This window comes from Monopterus albus, unplaced genomic scaffold, assembly GCF_001952655.1.
Source record: "Monopterus albus unplaced genomic scaffold, M_albus_1.0 scaffold89.1, whole genome shotgun sequence".
Lineage (NCBI taxonomy): Eukaryota > Metazoa > Chordata > Actinopteri > Synbranchiformes > Synbranchidae > Monopterus > Monopterus albus.
This window is the reverse complement of record NW_018127969.1, coordinates 1388602-1402379: the sequence shown is the minus strand read 5'-3', so window position 1 is coordinate 1402379 and position 13778 is coordinate 1388602. Positions and strand designations below refer to the sequence as shown.

Here is a 13778-nt window from a genome sequence, read left to right as displayed (position 1 = left end):
TTGTTTTTAATACGCTAACAAGTATTTCCTGTGTATCCAAAGTCTAATATACCTTATTTCTCCGTTTCATATACTTCAATTAGTGTCCAAATACAACACAAATAAATCCGTAACACCCTCTCATTAGGCATGCAAGCAGTTGTCAGATACATCAGTTTACAGAATTAATACAAATAAAATTAACAAATAAGTACTTGTTGAAACACTGAATCTGTGCAACAAAGCTTTAAATCTACCCAAGTAAACTAACCAGTGCAATTTTAGCAAGAGTTCCACATATGAGGAGCAGCATAAAAAAGGCTCGCTTGCCAAATTTTGGTTTAACCTATGGTACAGTGAGCATTATCAAATAGCATAGGAGCTCCCAACTTTCCTTTCCATGTGAGTGCACAAATAAGCTGGTAAAAGGCCAAAAATGGCTTTATAAATAAAATAACTCTGGTGGAGGAGTGTTTGAGAGCTCAGTGAGGTCCAGCCAACATGAACATTAGCAGGAACCAGTGGGGTTGGGCCTGAGAGCCACAGATAGAATAGGGAAGCAAGGACGTTAAAAGAAGAAGGAAAAGAAAGAAACATGAATGTGTTGTTGGTTTTGGTGTTTCCATGAGATTTGTTGACACTAACAGAAATGCAGAATATTCCCAGTTTTCATTCACTAACTTTTTCTAGAGTGGACAGCGTTCTTCACTTTCATTAGAAGATGGTGTTTGCTCAGCTGTTATGGCAATTGATCTGTTGACATCCGAGCTCAGCACTTTATCGACTAGCACTTCTCATAACAACCAACAGCTTTTGTTTGCCTTAATCATTCCTCATTTTCATACTAGCCCAAGTGTTTTGTTACCAAGTCAGTTTCAGTGTAAGAGATGCCCGACGGTTATTCCCTCTACAGTGTTTCCTCGCTGAGCTGTGGTGAAAGTACAGTGTAGCAAAGGGGGAATTTATTTACTGAAAAGACTGTAAAACTGGTAGAAATCCATTTTGATTTGTCTAACTCACATTGTAGCCTTGCAATGGATTGGCGACCTGTCCAGGGTGTACCCCGCCTTCGCCCGATTGCCGGCTGGGATTGGCTCCAGCACCCCCGTGACCCCGTTCAGGGACTAAGCTGTAGAAAATGAATGAATGAATGAATAACTCACATTGTTGAGGCCTCATTCACTTCAGATTGATTTGATGGATTTTGTCTCCCATCACTTACATTAGAAGCACTCTTGGAAAGAATCTGTAAAATATCTGTAAGAACAGGAAGAGTGATTACATCTAACAGTGAATCATTTTTGGTCACTAGCTGCCGGTGTAATGTGCTGTTAGTCTGATGTTAACTGCCTGTTTTCCTGTCGTGTTTGTCATTTTCAGATGGTATCCACTCAGTGTCGGCTCAGTGCCTTCTCCAAGTCACCATCATCACCGATGAAATGCTGTCCAACAGCATTACACTGAGGCTGGCCAACACCTCCCAGGAGCACTTCCTCTCTCTGCTGCTTGCCCAGTTTCTCGACGGCGTGGCCCGCGTCCTATCGGCCGCCCCTGAGGACGTTGTCATCTTTAACATCCAGGATGACACAGATGTCAGCGCTCACATCCTCAACGTCAGCCTGTCTGTGGCGGTGCCCGTGTTTGGGGAGGGACACCAGCGGCCTGGAGGACCGAGCGGTCACGAAGGTGACAGACATGGGAGAGGGGCTGAAAGTGGAGGTGGAGAGTTTTTCGCCTCAGAGGAACTCCAGGAGAGGCTGTACCTGAACCGCAGCCTTCTTGCCCAGATCTCTTCCCAGGAGGTTCTTCCCTTTGACGACAACATCTGCCTGCGCGAGCCATGTGAGAACTACATGAAGTGTGTGTCAGTGCTGAAGTTTGATAGCTTGGCGCCGTTTGTTGCTTCAGACACCATCCTATTCAGACCCATTCATCCCATTGCCGGGCTGCGCTGCCGCTGTCCCACCGGCTTCACAGGCGACTACTGTGAGACGGAGATTGATCTGTGCTACTCTAAACCCTGTGGAGCCCACGGTGTGTGTCGCAGCAGAGAGGGAGGCTACACCTGCGAGTGCTTCGAGGACTACACAGGTGAGAGCCCTCATTTTACATAAACCTAATTACTAATGAAGCAGTGTTTTTCAGTCTTATCTCATGGCTTCATTAACCTTTTGACCTTCCCTCATTACAGTTGCTATGCCTAAACTCTCTATTCTCACACAGCAAATATGCAGTTTACAGTTTGTAGTGATAATGGTGACAGATTTATGACTGAAATTTGTCCTAAGTTTTGAAAATATAAATCTGGTCTGGGGCAGCATGATGGTGCAGTGGTGCATGGTCACTTCACAACAAGAAGGTTCCAGGTTCAAACCTTGCTGCTGACCAGTTAAGTGGTGACTCTAAATTGGCCATAGGTGTAAATGTAACCGTGCGTGAGTGGTTGTCTGTCTCTATGTGTCAGCCCTGTGATAGACTGGCGACCTGTACCCTGCCTCTTGCACATTGTCAGCTCAGAGCCCCTAAGATAGAAGAGTCGTGACAATGAGGGGTTAAAAACAGTAGTGGGTCACATGACTCGTGTAGCTTCATATTGTACCAAACAGTCGATTCAGATTGGTTTTCAGTAGGGACCGGTGGGATCTATCAGTGACTTAAACAGCCTTCCAAACTCATTGTGTGTTGTCGTTTTGGATAGTTTGGCTAATTTAGCACAAGTATCTCTATAGATTTTAACCTCTTACTTTAGAAGTTAGCAGCCAAGTCAGCGTAACTCTATGGCACTGCTCCAAATGTTTGGGACTATTCCACTTCTTTATAGAGTCATTGGACAGCTCATCTCTCTCCTTAATCCACTATACAGTCTGTACATACCATCCCTCTATCCTTAGACCTTCAGTTTGAATAAGGAAAAATTCTTCCTAAAACATGACCTTGAAATGGGAAAAACGGCAGCATCCAGGTCTGGTTCACACACAGTGGTGGAACAGCATCTCAGTCATTCTTAAACTGATGTAATCTGTAGCCTCACAAAATGATGCAACCTCATTTGAAATAATGCTGCGTCAGCATTACTACTGCATATGCTGGTTAGCCAGACACACAAATGTTTGTAGCTTTCACTAGAGCTTAAAGGCACACAGTTAAATATGTTCCTGACATTTTTACTGTTGTGTTTCTTGGTTTATTAAGGTGGTTTAAAAACACAGTCCTAACCTCTTCAGAGAACCCACACACATCGTTCTTAGCTCTGATTAGACTGTTGTTTTTAGGTCATTTTCATACTCCACGAGTTCCCATTGAATAATAATCCTGAATTCAGTAGAAGGTGAAAGGGTATGACTTCTGCTAAGCTGTCCACATGTGGCTTGTCCAACATGTTAATTTCGCCTCCTTCACAAAGCTCCCATAGGAGCTGTAACGTTTACATCTGTCCCATTCACTCCCCTCTTCAGCTTTTTATTGAACCTGGCTCTTTATAGACACACACTGTCCTGTACACTGATGACATCAGCTCTGCAGACAAAGGCTGAGTGATGAGTTATTGATCTGATTATCCCTGTTGCAGTCAGCCACAGTGGAAGTAAACTCTAACACACAGCTTATAGACAGCCACTACAATATTCTGTACATTTAAGAAGTAGTAAAGAAGTAGTAACTGGGGGTTCATACGACGTCATATTCATTTGTTTTTCTTCACAGTGACAAAGTCTGTGTATCCCTCCTTCCTTTTTATTCAGAATCCATTTATGGGTGCGTATCTTAACCTGTATGCCTACATACTTATTCCCACCTACACTCAGCTGAGCTGTAGGAGTGGACTGCGTTTCAAAGCTCACATCCAAAGAGCAGGCGGAAAGGTGATATAACAAACTCTGCTTCCTAGCTGATGTGTGTTTTGTGGGCTGGGGACATTCAGAAAGATCTTTACACTGTGTTGAGAGTTTTGCAGAAAGAAAACAGCAGCAGTGTCTCTGTCCAGAGTAGCATCGCTGAGTGGAGGAAAGTAAGGAAATAGTTAATTATACCTGGCTACAGATGGAGAGTGTTCATGCCTGTGAAATACCCCATGGTAAAACAAACAAACAAAAAATAAAACTTAAAACAACTACATCACAAAGCACACAGTGTGCTGAGACAGAGAGATTCAGTTTCCAGCAAAAATGAAGAATTAATTTATTACTGTTGGCAGCAGAATTATGAACCACTTAAGGGCTGCCTACTCACAGAAAACAGAAAAAAGGGAGAAGTTGAAACACAGTTGAAAGTGGAAGAACATTTAAATATTCTAATTTATACAGTATGAATAGTAGGGTAATTGACCCATCTTTTTATTAGGAGGTTAACTGGGTCAAATCCTGACTTTTTAAGGTGATTTTAGTTTCATCTTCAGCTGGTGCAGAACCTTCTGCAAAATCTTATTTTCATAGGATGACATCAACAAAAAACTACCATCAGAATGTTTTGTTCCTGTTGAAAATTAGCTAAACTGGAGAGCAGAAAATCATGTCTTTGTGTTCTCAGTAGTGGCATCGCTTCCATTATTCCTTGTCAGACTTGTGCTGGTGCTGTTTTTAAAGCCTGAAATAGTGCCAGTATCTGAGTGTGTGGGCGCAGCCAGAGTCCAGGTTGAGTGGCACTCACAGTATGCTCAGTGGTGGGCGAAGGAGCTGAACACAGGTGCTTTTTAATGTGAATCAGCAGTGCTGCAGAATGAATGTAAAGTGGGCATCTTTTCACTCGTTTACATTGACAGCAGCGTCGACCAGTTAGCTTCCACTTAGCTCAGTCAGCTGGGGGTCCGGACCCATCTGCTGTTAGACGTGGTGTGCAGGGCTCATCGAGTTATCAGAGACTGAATGTGATTCTATAGTTGATGAGAACAGATGTGTGGATCACACTGTCAGACTGTTTGATCAGACAAGCTTGTTCAGGAAGGTTTTATTTGATGCATTTTCCTCTGTGATCCACTTTTCTGCTTCAGTGAGTGTTGAGTTCAGTCTTCACACTGTGGTGGGGTTCTCTGTGTGTGTGCGTGGGCAACTGTTGGATCGTAGGCGTTGCCAGATGGTAGCAGGAAAGAAAATGGAAAAAAATATATATATATATAACAGCTATCATCTTTGCTGTTGAAGAGTTTGTGTTTTGGCTCGGCTGAGTCATTCTGTAGACGCTGAACAACAAGACGTGTCTTCCTTTAGCTTTCACACATGCTTCCTTTAAACCACACCGCAGGAGCAACACTCATCTTTTAAAAGACTGTCTGTATGATATTAATGACTGAAACATATCCTGGGTGTGTTTGTGATGATCCATCACCAGCTAACTGCCAACCTCTTCCCATAATAGAGTCTGGGTTTGTTTGTTGTTTGTTTGTTTGTTGTTTGGGGGGGGGGCGATAATTGAGTTGAATGCATTTGTGAGGTTTAAAGTGCAAAGATGCTTTTGGAACAAAAACTGATGAATGTTCATCCTCCCATTTTCAAATCATCTCACACCAGTGTATGAAATTAGCACCTGCCAAGGATTGGAATCTACCACAGTTTGTCTCTGAGAGATGACATGAATACAAAAAATGTTGCCAGACACACAGGCCATGTTGAAAAGAAAGGAGAGAGTTTGAATGCCTTAATTACAACATGTGCTGTTCAGGCTTTGTCCTTTGCTTATCTTCAGAGTTTAGAACTATAGCAATAAAGGTTATGTTCAAAGGTGTGTGAAGAAGAAACCCCATTAGCCTAATGGATAAGGCGCATATCACATTAACAGTTTTACTCCCCACTGGAGGGCTGTTGTCATGCCTCTGTCCTTCCTCATATTTCCTGTCTCTCTATGCTGACAGTCAAATAAGAGCACCATAACAAACGAGACTAACAGCCATGCTACCTGTTCTCTGAGGTTCATATTGAGGTACTGCAGTTCATTGAGGTAAATCCTAATACCTCCACAGTGACAGTGCTAACATGCTGACAATAGAACTAGATCATCTGCAGAGTCGAGGTCGTCCGTCTGCTTCTAAGGATTTGATCACGTTTCTGAGCTGTGGACATCTGCATGATCCAGTCCATCAGCAACAGGAACAGGAACAGGGAGTGTTGTGTACCTCCTTTACTGTCAATTCGGACATATCCTGTGATCTGATGGTTTGGCTGGGAAGGACTGTTGATGTTAACTGGAAGGGTGTAAATTTCAAAGATTGGTGTCATATCTATCAGGCTAGAGTCAAACAGAAGGCAGCTTCCCTTACATAGTGAGTTTATTTATTATTATTATTAGATTTTAAGATTTATATTTTGTTCTTAGTGCTGGAGATAAATAATTCACGACAGTTTGGTGTGTTTATGCATATGTGGGATTGTCAGTTTTAATTGCTGTCTGTGAGTCAAATTGCCCCTTTTCTTCTATTCTACTCCTGTTGGACAGTTTTAGTGGTGCTACACTTTATGCTGCAGAGTCCATCACTATCTGTACCCAACGTTATGGCAGTGCATTCCAATATTTGATGAGATTTTTTTTTAGCCAGGCAAAATTGTGGATCAGCTGACAGACGGAACAACTGACATTGCCACTAGCATGTTTACAGAGATTTAATTTGGTGCATTTAAATGATTAGGCTTTGCTGCTTTGGACTGTTCTAGTCTAGTGAGAAGTGTCTGATCCTCAGCCCCTAGATGACCGGTACCTTTATTATAGTGTCCCATTCTTTACCTCCTAGTGGTTCCTGCTTCAGATGAAGTTCTTTGAATATCCTCACACTAACCTTGTCATCACAGGAATTAGATGTGTTTGAGCAAACATGAGTCTGAGCTGCTGTGAACATGTTCATCTTTTCTGAGCTCGGTGCTTCTGGTGCATCCGCAGGGATCCACCCACGCTGGTTCACTCAGGAGGAGCAGGGATGCTCGTCTGTTACTTAGCAGCCCAGGCGCACCTGTTCTGGTTTAGGGTCTCTGAGGAAACCTCCACTAAAGGAACAGTTTGCACACACTGGTGCTGCACATCGCACCTTTTGATGATTCTCTCATAAGGTTTAATTATCCATTACTGAACACTGATCTTAGACAAATAAGAGCTGGTGTGGATTTTCAGTGTGAATATCTGCAGCAATGGCTTGAATTTCATTAAATTGTCATTCACTGTAGTGTTATTTGTCACATTTGATCCATTTTGTGCAAATCCATTGAGATTCATTTATAATGAACTACAAAAGTGATGCTGCAAATCCAAGTAAATTGTCCCTTATTTTTTTATGTTGTTTATCAGAAAAACAATTATTTTAGCTCTTGTGTAGGCAAAGGTCTTAATGTTTTATTCATATTTCATGGTGTGATTTGCTTTTAACTCTGTTTTAAAGTGATGTTTGCCTATATTTTTGATCTAACCAAACATTTTGCTCATCTGCAGTGAATTCCAGTTTATAGGTTCAATCATATGTGTAGATTTTGACCATAAACAGATATTAAAGTGTCTGTTTATGTCTAGATAAAAACAGGATCTCTGAGGTGTCTGTGCAATTTGCTGCCTTAATGAGTCGTGCTGGCAGCAGGGTGTGGACACTGGGATGGACTTCTAGAGGGATGAAATTGAGCAGAGAAGATGTGAATTATTAATCAGGATGTTTTGTGACACTGGGACTGTGAGCCCGTCCCCGCCCCACGGCGCTGCTCACCTGGCAACGTAAAGCTGCTGTTCAGGAGCACCTGTGGTGGAGACGTCCCACAAGGAGAAACTGAACACCAGAAAGCATATATCAAGTACAAGTCTATCTAAACCTGTAGTTAAATTAACTTTTAAATATATCTGTGTTTGTGACTGAAGTCCCAGCACCCCGGCATCTCTGTTTAACACAGCTGTGTTTGCTTATGCTGTGTTTGACCACCACGGCAGCTTAAAGAAACACAAGTAATTTCCTGCCCACAGCAAGCTGCTGAATTAATTACGAGACAGACAGCACGGTAACAATGGGCTTTATTTTCCAGCCGGCTAGCCAACGGTGTTTGTGATCAGGAAGCATCAGTAGTAACATGACAGGCTGACAGGCTGGAGCGGCTAGGACTAAGATATAGTTTTTACTTTTCAGATTAAGCCTTTACATATTAATGTGATAATCTTTTATAATACTGTATATTATTAAAAATTAAAGCCGTGTTTTGTAGCTCACTGTCATATTTCTTACGCTAAAATGTTAGTGTAAGTTATCAGTTTCATTTCTCTAAACTTTTTACGGTTTATGGAAAATAATTCTTAAAGTTCAAAGGGGTCAAATGATCCAAAGTTTCAGAAAAGCAAACTAACTTCAGTATTAAAGTAGTCAAAAAAGTCCACTTCAACATCTTCGACAATGAAGTGATACTTATATTATGATGCACTGGTGTTATCAAGCTGTGCAGCCTTTTCCCAGATGTGGGCGGTCAAAAGCGCATCAGAACAGTGAATTTAACATCTGTCTTACCAGACAAAACAAACTGTGTTGGCAGAGGGTAAGAAGCAGCTAAACATGGGCTTACAACGTGGCAACAAGTTCACTAATGAATCATTACATTAAGTAACAAAAACCTTTTGTAAGTCTTGTGTTCTTTGTTGCAAACTGCAGCTGAAATCTTCACTGCTGCCTTCTGAATGAAGTTTATTTGTCTCCGAGGCCCCAGCCGATATTTGTAAATCAGTAAATGTTCAGTCATAATCAGCAAAGTTAGCATCTCATGTAGCATCTCTTATATTTAGTTTGAATAGTCGTACCCAATCAACAGCATTTGCAAATTTGCATTTAGTTGACTGTGAATGGTGTGATTATTAGTCACAGAGTAAATAAAGGCCTGCGTATCAGTGGTGCTGGATGACGGTGCGGTGTGTGTGTGTGTATATGTGTCAGTGTTACAGTAATGCTGCACACAGCCAAAGTCCTCCACACTGCTGACCGAGTAGCTTTGACACAGATTCCAGCTCATGCATGGCAGAGCAGGCCGGCTCGGTTGAGCGACTGCTGCAGCCTCTCGTCCTGAGTATCCAGACAAACGTGAGCTGGACTGCAGGGACACAGTCTCCCCGTGTGTCACTCTCTCGGTGTACCACCACTGTTCTCCTTCATAATCGCCACTGTTCGGTTTGTGCTTTGTTGGTCTGATGTGACCTGAAGTCCTGTGTCTCGCTCTGCTGATTATTTAACTGATTATTTTCACTGTAAACTGATGCACAGTTTTGTCTCTGTCTGAAAATAATTGTCTGATGAACTGTTTTTTCTGACAAAGAGTCCAAAAATATTCAGTTAGAAAAACAAAGTAAAAACTTCCCATTTGAGGCTGGAACATTTTTTATTTTTAAAAAATAAATATAGTTATTAGTTGATGGACAGAGAAAACTACTCAGCAACTATTTTGATAAATTAATTGATTAATTAACTAATCACTGAAGTAATTTTCCAAGCAGAAATAGCTAATTCTCCACTGTGAGATTCTGCTGTTTGTTAATCTTGCGTAATATTCAAATGAATGTCTGGGTTTTGGACTGTTGGTCGATCAAAGCAAGATATTTAAAGATGTCACTTTGGGTTTTAGGAAATTGTAATAGACATTTTTTTTTTTTTTTTACAATTTTCTGACAGTTTTGAACCAGTTAATTGGTTAATCATTAATGATTTATAAATTAATCAATTATTTAAATCATTCTTATTTATAGCCCTAGTTAATACTCAGTAACTTTCCTGTAAATCACATTGCCATAATTTGCAGTAACTCATAGGACTCAACTACTACTTTAGTGTTTTTTTATTTATTTCTAATTGACTTTGAAACTTAACAGTCGACTCACCAAATGTTTGTAAGGTGTGCAAAGGCTGAAAATAATCATCAGGAGCCACCACAGTCTGCAGAAGCTGCAGTAATTTAGTTTGACAGTTTTACTGTGTAAATGCATAAACACCTCCAACTCACTGCTTTGAGCCATGAAGTCACTGAATATGAATGCAGCACGAACTGCAGCCATAGGAGGAGGAGCAGGAGTCGTCGTGCTGGGTCTGACACAGAGACAAATATTGAAACTGCATACAGTTACAAATATTGAGGGAAAAAACAGTTTATAATTTAAAGCCCAGTTTCCTCTAATAGACTTTGTCATAACTTATCTTTCCTCCATCTGTGTATGTTTGAAATAGTATAGCTGTATATTTCATATTTCTTGGAATGTTACACTCTGTAATAGCACATATAGAACAGCTGCAGTGACCGAAAGAAAGACTATATTGGCCTGGAGTCTGACGAGGTGGAAGCCTCAGGGATGACTGAGGTGATGCTGCTTGTCACAAACAATATTAATCCTAATTTCTCTCCACCCATATCCATCCATCTCTCTGTGTCCAGGAGACCGCTGTGAGCTGTCGTCCCGCTCCGGACGCTGTGCTCCGGGCATCTGCAAGAACGGTGGCACCTGCGTCAACCTGCTGGTTGGTGGGTTTAAATGCGAGTGTCCACCAGGCGGCTACGAGAAGCCCTACTGTGAGATGACCACACGTAACTTTCCCCCGCACTCCTTCCTGACCTTCAAGGGCCTCCGCCAGCGCTTTCACTTCACACTCTCTCTCACGTAAGCCCCTCCACCTTCTTGCTTCTTGTGCTCTCCTGGTTCACCTGCCCTGCTCCATTACCTGTCACTAATCTGTGATTCACTATTCATCCACCCACCTCTGCATGTACGCTCTCCACTGAAGCATGCTACTCACCCACCACCACATTTATGCAACCATTATAGTGGGATCATTGAACAGTAGCCATCTTCAGCGGAGCCACTCTGGTATCAGATTTCAGCACCATAAACAGTGCTGTAAATACTGAACCAATTGTGTATATTACAGGTGTGAACACTGTACTGAAGTGCAGCTTGTCACATGAGCTGAAGGAGCTGTGTTTCCTGCAGAGGAGACTTGCATAACACGAGCCAAGAATGAGTTTGATCTTATTAGTCACTTTCAGCTGTGAGTCAAGCGTCCAGCCTCCTTCAGCATATCCTTTCTCACCAATCTCACTGTTGCACTGTCATTCCATCTCACTTAAGAAAGTGAATAAGTTTATTTTCCAAATTTTCAAACTATTCCTTTAATTACAGTAAAGGCAGCAGGTCTAAATAATGAGCACTTGTCAGTTCAGACTATTCAAATGTCATTGCTAACACTGGCACTTTCTCCCAGAGCTGGAGGTGTTATCCAAGGCCATAATTAGCATTTAGTAAAAGTAGCAAAGATCTGAGCCCAAGGATTCCTTCTTTTATTCTACACTGTACAAAAAGAAAAGGCCAACTCACAAATGTTTCAATACATTAATTTTGAAAACAGACAGGTCAGTGTCACTTTTTGCAAGAACACTTTTTTGTTTTTATTTCACTTCAAGGCAGCGCTAACGAACAAACATTACTGTAGTAATAAGAAACACATCTTCACCTTCCTTAGCTGTACATAAACACAATTTCCAGGAGATGAAGACTTAGTTCACCACATATGTAATTTTTCTTGCATCTGATGCATTTTAGTGTTTACGTTAGCTGTTATGGAGCAGGTGCAGCAGGTTGACATTGTGGAGCAGATGAACCCTGAGTCCTGAACACACACAAAAACAACAAGACCAACAGTGTGTATGAATGCTCCATGTGGTGAAATGTAATCAGTGATAAAAGTCATCCGTTCTGTTTAATATCTGTCACAACAAGTGACAACAAGTATCACCTCTTTTATTGTATCACACTAAATATGTCCTGCCATTTTGCTTCACTTATTGTGATTCGTGTTACCGTAGACGTGCTTGGCAGGGGCTGACACTCACAATGGCTGCCTGTGGAAATAATATCCCCTCTGTGAGCATTATGGACTCAGCCCTTCTAAGCGAAGGTCAGATGACAGTCTTTTTGATGGAGAACTGCTCAAACCAGTTTGTAAGGCAGTCACTGGCAGGTCAGAGAAGCTGTGAAGTGGAGCTGCTGTGTAAAAGGTGTTTCTAGTGAGAGCAGGAGCCAGGAGGGGTCAACAAGTGGCACTGTTACTTGAGCCTGCACGGGTCTGGTTTCTCCGGGAAAGAGAAATGGCTCAGGATGTGGATCTTGTTTACTTAGTCTCTTTCTACCACAGTTTTGGCTCTGTAGCTCTGCAATTAAGGATGAGATTTCACAGTAAAGTACATAGTGTGGTGGGATAAGATCTAATTAGATTAGAACAGATTATGGAGATGATATTTCTGTTGGGCTCTTTTACAAATCTACATCTCTAATATTGAACTGTGACTGAACTGATGTGTGGGTCATGACTCCACCCTGAGCAAGACTAAGAGCCTGCAGCCATACTAGCAGCTCTGTGGGAAGTAATGAAATGCAAATACTTTGTTACTGCACATAAGTAGATTTTTTTAGGTATCACAGAGATCCAGTGCGTGCACATTGAGTATTGCTTTACTTCAGAGGCTGTAAAAAGTCAGGGTCATTTGAAGCTTTTGGGGCAACATTTTTAACAAATATATAGGTCTTTTGTTTAAAACAACTGACATTGCCTCTTTAGAGTAAAAAAAAATAAACAAATGATGGCACCAACAATGCATCTCCTGCTTTTTCAACAGTTCATACAAAGTATTTAATTAATCTAACACAGATTAGTGTATCTTTACCTCACACAAATAGATTATAAAATCCATAGGGGACTATTTTTCCCTTCTCATGCAGCATAGAAGCATAGCATGTCACAGTTCCCTACATAAGGGCAAACTGGTTGTTATTTTTACTGATGGGCGCCTAATATGACACACACAGTCATTCTTTTGTTCCAGCTGATTACTCACAGTAGTCTTCGAGACGCCTTTTAAGTCGATAAGTCGACGACTGCTGAGGAGAAATGGACTCTGGATCATAATTCTGGGTGGCATTCTATATTCTTTACTGGTTGTATAGTAGCCATCTTATTCCTCTATCTGTGATTTGTCTCTGCCGTTACAATACGCTGCAGCGTTGGCATCCTTCTCCTCCGAGGTTGTGATTATCTCAGAAAGCAGGTCAGCAGTGCCGTGCCCTCTGGCTCATCTCCAGCTCAAGAATACTGCACAAACAGCATCATTTAGAGAATATCCTCAAACCGTGAAGACTGAAGGAGGGGGCAGGCTACTGCTCATGTTGTCTGAGAGCATGTGTAGACATCTGAATGAATGACATGACATCCTTCATCTATCTTATGCTGGATGGATATTACGGCTCCATTTGGGCTATGAAAACAGTCGTGGTTTAAAATGTTTCAGAGATACATTCTGGTGGAACTTACTAATTAGTCCTTTGCAGGAAAAGGAGGTTCTTTATTAATAGAGTAAACAGCAAGGAATTAGCCACTCATGCCTCTCAGCTGGCAGGTGTTGCGCAGGAGACTCGTTGTTGGGTCCCCAGTGGGATGGAGAATGAATAAATCAAGAAGTTAGTGCTGGGATTATGTTTTGTTTTTTGTCTTTCACACATCCCAGTGACCCATTTCCACAGGATCAGATTTACGACTGCAGACCACAGCTGACAGGTAAAAGCATGATATTTTTAACCCACGTGCTCCAACACATACTTCAATCCCAGTTAGAGAGCAAGGCACTATCGGCGATCTGGTCTCACAGTCGGATCTGTGTGTGTGTAGATATCTTGAAATGCACATTAATATGCAATATGATGGCCCCAGCAGCTCAGGTTTCATCATCAGGATGCAAAGAGAAATCTGAACCTGAGGCTGTGCTTACTGCAATGACAGCTGTCTGTGCTCTCCACCAGGAGAAAACACATGTTCAAGCAGTCCTTGTCAT

General features: G+C 41.7%; 1 protein-coding gene across 1 annotated transcript in view; it reads left to right on the top strand.

The window, feature by feature from the left end:
- celsr2 (cadherin, EGF LAG seven-pass G-type receptor 2) overlaps positions 1 to 13778 on the top strand; it is a 61004-nt gene that overhangs the window by 19681 nt on the left and 27545 nt on the right. The window contains exons 2-3 of the mRNA XM_020607748.1: positions 1360 to 2070; positions 10335 to 10557. Of these exons, the coding sequence (XP_020463404.1) occupies positions 1360 to 2070; positions 10335 to 10557 (934 nt within the window). The remainder of the gene's footprint in view (positions 1 to 1359; positions 2071 to 10334; positions 10558 to 13778) is intronic.